The 6,923-nt window shown below is 37.7% G+C and overlaps 1 protein-coding gene across 1 annotated transcript in view; it reads right to left on the bottom strand.

Moving 5' to 3' along the window:
• Nucleotides 1-6,577, bottom strand: part of RASSF6 (Ras association (RalGDS/AF-6) domain family member 6) — a 110,022-nt gene extending 103,445 nt beyond the window's left edge. Inside the window, exons 1-2 of the mRNA XM_006871589.1 lie at nucleotides 6,179-6,577; nucleotides 1,734-1,867 (exon numbers count right to left, since the gene is read on the bottom strand). Of these exons, the coding sequence (XP_006871651.1) occupies nucleotides 1,734-1,867; nucleotides 6,179-6,577 (533 nt within the window). The remainder of the gene's footprint in view (nucleotides 1-1,733; nucleotides 1,868-6,178) is intronic.
• Nucleotides 6,578-6,923: the final 346 nt, after the last annotated feature.

Consider the following 6,923-nt stretch of genomic DNA (forward strand, 5'->3'; position numbering starts at 1 on the left):
AAGACCAGAAGAGTGGTGGGATGACATCAAGAACATCATACGTGAAGAGAGCAAAAAGACGTTAAGAAGACAAGAAAGAAGGAAAAGGACAAAATGGATGTCAGAAGAGACTCTGAAACTTACTATCCAGTGTAGAGATGCTAAAGCAAATGGAAGAATTGAGGAGGTCCAAGAGCTGAACAGACAACTTCAAAGATCAGCTCGAGAAGATAAAGCCAAATACTATAATAAAATATGCAAAGATTTGGAATTAGAAAACCAAAAAGGAAGAACACGTTCAGCATTTCTCAAGCTGGGGGAACTGAAGAAAAAATTCAAGCCTGGACTTTCATTATTGAAAGATTCTCTGGACAAATTATTGAATGATGCAGAATGCATCAAGAAAAGATGGAAGGAATACACAGAGTCATTGTACTAAAAGGAAAAGGTTAATGTTCAACCATTTCAAGAGATACCATATGATCAAGAGCCAATGATACTTAGGGAGGAAGTCCAAAGTGCATTGAAAGAATTGGCAAAGAACAAGGCACCAAAAATTGATGGAATAAAAATTGAAATCTTTCAAGAAAGTGAGGCAGCACAAGGGGCACTCACTCATCTCTGCCAAGGAAATTTGGAAGACAACTATCTGGCCAGCTGATTGGAAGAGATCATTCTGTTGTGCACAGGATCCTTATGAATCAGAACAGGCGTGATGGGACCTAACAACAACAAGGACTTTGCCAATATCTATTAGTGGTAAAGGTATGTTGGAAATACATGGTAGAAAGGAAGACAGTCCATAAAACCAGATGTTCTCAATTTCCCCCCAGACATGTCTTGAAATGTGACATTCCATTCCCCAAACTGTCATTTCTTTAATCCTGTAGGCAAAGGTTTCACCTCCCAACGTGTTCCTGCAAGCTAAGGTTCTGAACGAGGACGCTACTGTAGAACAATCTCTTCAAACAGTGTCTGTTGTGTTTAATTGAATTGCACAATCAGTCTTGAACCTCCAGTGCTTTTTAAGTAGACCTCATGAAGAGAGGCCATGCAGTTCATGGACTGCAGCTTTAACGGCTTAGTTCTAAATCCCACCTCCACTCATGATATTTCTGCACCTTAGTTTCTTTATATGTTGGACAGGGATGATGGTGAAAATAGGATTGTTGTGAGGAAAAAATGAGTAAACTCAGTGATTATGCAAAGTCTATAGGTCAGTTGCTTGCACGGAGTATACAAGCATGTATGTTAGCTATTATTATGATGCCTGAGTAGTTGCCAATTTTGTGCCTTCCTTCCAGAATATACTCATGTACTGGCTATATATACGTATAAGTATATACACATGTACTGGATATATATACATGTAAATACACACACACAAAGTTTTCATGGTCTTGATGTCAGGATGTTTATAATCTTTATAGGGCATTGTATACAACAAAAAGTGTACAAAAGCTTTTAATTTAATGAGCTTACAAGCACTGTAGTTTGGGCAGCAGACCAAAGGAAAGATGATGTTTATTTCTCCAGCATCTTCCTAAGGGTTAATGTTATTTTGTAACCATCAAGTCCATGCAGAAAGTAGAAAGGAGTGTGAGAGGTCTAAGTTTTTTTTTTTTTTCAACTATTCTTTTTCTTCATAGTCTCATCTGAAAATATCCATTCCTTCATTCACTCCAGTAAAATTTATTCAAAGGAATTGGTAAAGGAGATAGAAAGATAGAAAGCAGGAATGGGAGGTGAATTACCAATGTGAACATTTTGCCAGCAGTTTAGTTTCCTGTGTGGAGGAAAGTCTGTGACTACTTTTGCCTGTAGAAGGCTTAGCTCCAAGCAAGTAGTCAAGTTTGTTTCCAGGCTTCAGGTTTCCCAGTGAATTTACCTTTGCATACACAAGAAAGGAGTAACTAACACAAAACACCTCATTTCCAAAAGCCTGAGGGTGCTAGTTGTCTTTTTTTTTACTTCAGATGTCTATTGGTTTAAGTATTTGAAATCTGAACCTGTTATGCACACACATTTCCATTGCAATTTCATAGCCAGAGGATTTCCTTGTTTATTACCTGCCAACTGGGCATCTTGAAAATCTGGTTTCTTTGCCATTCTTTTGTAAAGTAGAGGAACCTGAGGCTGCAACAATCCAATGTAAGTGGTATTGAAGCTTCCGTTCCTGCATGCATTACCTGCTTTTCCTTTCTACACATTAGTGTTTCTATTTGACCTACTCATGGCTTTTTACGTTCATTGTTGTTGTTGCTGTTAAGTGCCATCAAGTCGGTTCCAACTCACAGCGACCCTGTATAGGGTTTCTGAGGAGCAGCTTGTGAGCTTGAACTGCAGACCTTACAGTTCAAACCGACTTTACAGACCAGCGCATTAACCCATAGTGCCACATCGGTACTCCTTTATGTTCATAGACTTCAACATTTTTTTTCTTTGCTGCCAACTAGAGTTGCCATTTTCCTAACTTTATTTGTTGGAATCATTTGTCTTAAACTAGAAACAAATTCAAAAGGAGATGTGGATACTCACATGGAAGTGCAGTGTAGTTTTATCTGGGATTAATAGTATTATGATTTGAATTGTGTATCTGTAAAATGAGTTCTGGTAGCGTAGTGGTTACGAATCAGGCTACTAACCTCAAGGTCAGCAGTTCGAAACTACCAGCTGTTCCATGGATAAAGATGAAGCTTTCTGCTCCCTTAAAGATTTACAGCCTTGGAAACCCTATGCAGGGTTGCTATGAGTCAGAACCGACCCTATGGCACATATCCACAACCACCAAAAAGATATGAAGTCCTGGTGAGGTGCTGTAGGATAAAGCACTGGACCGCAAGGTCAATTTGAACCATTGGTCAGAGGCGAAATTGACTTGACAGCAGTTAACACCAACACAAAAAGATTTGTTGAAGTCCTAAAACTTGGTGCCTGTGAATGTGATCTTATTTGGACATAAAGATTCTGCAGATGAGGTCATTTGGTATATGGTGGACACAAATCCAGTATGATGACAGGTATAATGAAAAAGGACAAGAGACACAGCCATAATTATAGGTGCAGGGAAGACAGAGATAGACAGAGATAGAGACAGAGATTGGAGTTATGCTGCCACAAACCAAGAACTCCTAGACTAACAGAAGCTGAGAGAGACAAGGAAGAATGTTACACTTGAGCCTACATTACATAGCTTTGCCACACACATACCTTGAATTCAGACTTCTAGCTTCCAGAACTGAGACAATAAATTTATGTTGTTCTAAGTCACCCAGCTTGCGGTACTTTGTTACAGAAGCCTTAGGAAGCTAATATAAAATTATTACCTTCGTATTTCACTGGCACTTGTTCTCTACTTATATTAGAACTCAGCCGTAGCAGAATCCCTTCTAAAGCTTTCTAGATTTCCCGGGCAATTTGACTCAATCCTCTCATATTCTTCTCCTTGGCCCCCTTCTGCAACCACTTGAAACCACATCACTTCAACTACGGCTAAGTTTCTTTATGGAAAGGCTAATGTCTAGGCCTGTGGTATTTTAGACTGATTTACAAAACCATAAATGCTGAAGGATCAACATGATACCTGCATACGCGAGAACAGGATTCCTTCTAATACAGTCACTGTTCATACCCGACTCTCAGATTGTCTTTTCTGGTGAAAACAGGACCCTGAGCTACTACCAGTGGTTCCACGGGAGAAAGATGAAGCTTTCTGCTTCCATAAAGATTTACAGACTTGGAAACCCTATATGGGGTCACTATGAGTCAGAACCAAATCCATGGCACACAGCCACCACCACCAGGCTAAAGCTTTAGGATATAAAAATAGCTAACATTGAGCCTGTAGTGAAGTGATTTTTTTCAATAGTTTACAATGAAAAATTTCCAATATAAAGAAAGGTAGAAAGCATCAGTGAACATCTGTAATACCTAAAATGAACACCTAGAGTCTATGATTAAGATTTTATTATAATAATTTTTATGACATTTTCTTTGCATCAATTCATTCCTCTGTCCACCCAATCACAAGTCATAATTATGCTGATGCATCTCAAAGTAAATTACAGAATCACTTCATCTCATCCTTAAACACTTTGCTGTGGTTGTTAAGTACCATTGAGTGGATCTCACCTCATAGCAACTCTGTTTCCAAGGAGTGGTTGGTGAGTTTGAATCGCTGACCTTGTGGTTCAAACTGATCTTGCAGTCCAGTGCTTTAGTACACCAGGATTCCATTAGTATGTGTATTATTCACTAGAATTCAGTACTTATTTATGAACAAACATTATTTCATTTCTTTCTATTTGAAGCATAATTTACATACAGGAAAATGCACAAATTTAAAATATTTTAATGGGTGAGTTTTGACAAATGCATATACCAATGTCAGCCAACCCTGTCAAGAAAGAGAACTTACGACCAACACATTAGGGGACTCTCTCAGAAGCTTTTCCAGTCAATTCCTGCAGAAGAAATCCCTTGGAGGCAACCATTGTTCTGACCTATTCCACATAGGTTAGTTTTGCCTGTTCTTTGATTTCATATAAATAAATTCATCCACTATGTGTTCGTTTCAGCTTATTTCAATCATTATAATTTTTGTGAGATTCATTCATACTATTATTATTATCAATAGTTTATTTCTTTTTATTATTGAATTATATTTGCTTATTCATCATTCTCTTTTTGATGGGCATCTGAGACTTTTCTAGTTTTGGGTAATTATGAATAAAGTAGCTCTGAACAACTCAGTATATGTTACTGACTAGTCTATGGAATTTTTCCTTTCTTCTTTATATAACTATTGTTTACACATTGATTATTTCCAAAGTTATATATCCAGCCTGGAACTGCTCTGGAATTCCAGATTCTTAAATCCATTTGTTAACTCAATGTATATATATATATTTTTTTTTTCCTCTAAATTTTATTTATTTTATTGTTCTTGAAAATATAAAAGCAAAATATACCGATTCAGTGGTTTCTACTTGAGCAATTCTGATCTGCATTTTATCTCTTTTGATTAGGATTCTGCACTGGAATCTTTGATCAAAATGTTCATTAGTGGTAACCAGGCACCATTCAGTTCTTCTGGTCTCATGACAAAAGAAGCAGTTGTTTACTGAGGCAATTCATATTTCATATTCTCTTCTTCTTCCTACATCTCCTTCTTCTTCTCTTGATCCAGGTGAATAGAGTCCAATTGTCCACCTTTCAAATGCATATGAAGTAGTTAAAAATACCAGGGTTTGAGTCAGGCAAACCCTAGTCATCAAACTGACAGTTCTGCTCTTTCACCCTGTAAAGAGGTCTTGTGCAGCAGATTTGCTTAATACAATATGTTGTTTGATTTCTTGATTACTGCTTCCATGGATACTGATTGTGACAAGAAAAATAAATTCCATGACAACTTCAATATTTTCTCCATTTATCATGATGTTTTTTGTTGATCCAATTGTGCGGATTTTTGTTTTCTTAACATTGAGGTGCAATCCATACTGAAGGCTGTAGTCATTGATGTTCAACTGTACGTATTTTAAATCCTCTTTGCTACCAGGTAGCAAGGTTGTGTTATGTGCATATCTCAGGTAGTTAGTGAGTCTTCCTGATGCCACATGCTTCTTCATATAATCCAGCTGCGTGCATTATTTACTCAGCATACAGATTGAATAAATACAGTGAGAAGATACAACATTGGTGAATACCTTTCCTGTTTTTAAATCATTCAGTATCCCCTTTCTCTGTTCTAACAACTGCGTCTTGGTTCTTCAAGAGCATACTGAATTGTTCTGGAGCTTCCATTCTTTGCAATGTTTGTTATGTTCTACACAGTGGAATGTTTTTGCATACTCAATAAAACATAAGTAAAATTCTTTCTGGAATTCTTTGCTTTCAACCAAGATCTGTCTGATGTCATGTTCTCTTCTGAATCTAGCTTGAATTTCTGGCAGTCGCCTATCAGACTGCAGAAATTGTTTTTGAATTTTCTTCATCAATTTTTTTTTTTTTTTTTACTTTTATGTGCATTGTATTTTAAGTTAAATTTACTCCCAAGCCATAAGTTTTTGTTTCTTCAGTTTCTTCTGAGATATCTTTTTCTTCTGGGCAACCTCCTCTTCTGGTTTAGGAACAATTTGTTCCTTTTCAGTGAGGATCATCTCAATATGGCAGGGGGAGCTCATGTAGTGGTTGATCTGACCATGAGCTCTGTGAGTTGGGTGGCGCATCTTGGGAGTTTGTTGACCTGGATATGCTCAATGACCAGAGAATCCACATCTAAACCCTTAAGTTCAGCATTGCTCTCTGCATTTTTAAGCATGTGCAGCAAAAATTCAGCACTCTTTTTGGGCCACCGACCCTGTGTCCAACACCACTGTTTAGCCTGGGCACATCTACCAACGCCACCATTGTAACGTTGGAATGGTACACATTGCTTCTGCAAAGTGACATCTTTAAGATACTTGGTGGCTTTCCGGATATGCATACCCTTGATGGCCTGGGTAGTCTCAGGGGTGTTCTTAAAATGAACCCCGAGATTTGACCCTCTGGATTTGCATGATTTTGTGGGGTTTTCTGGGTCAAATGAGTAGCGCACCATTTTGTGAGATTACCTCAGGCCGCTTACGGGAAGAGCTCTTCATCAAAACTTTACTTGCATTTGATATTAATGATATGGTTCAATGATTGCTGCATTCAATTGGGTTACTTTTCTTTGGGATGGACACAAATACGATCTCTTTCAATTGTTTTGGAGATAACTGTCTTCCAAATTTCTTGTCATAGATGAAGGAATATATTTCGCACTGCATCAACTTATGTAAACATTTCCGTTTGTATTTCATCAATATTTGGAACCTTGCTTTTCCACCAATGTCTTTGGTACAGCTCAGATTAATCCTTTAATATCATTAGTTCCTGAACATGTACTACCTCATGAAATGGCT

Source organism: Chrysochloris asiatica, unplaced genomic scaffold (genome assembly GCF_000296735.1).
Source record: "Chrysochloris asiatica unplaced genomic scaffold, ChrAsi1.0 scaffold00169, whole genome shotgun sequence".
In the NCBI taxonomy this organism is placed as follows: domain Eukaryota; kingdom Metazoa; phylum Chordata; class Mammalia; order Afrosoricida; family Chrysochloridae; genus Chrysochloris; species Chrysochloris asiatica.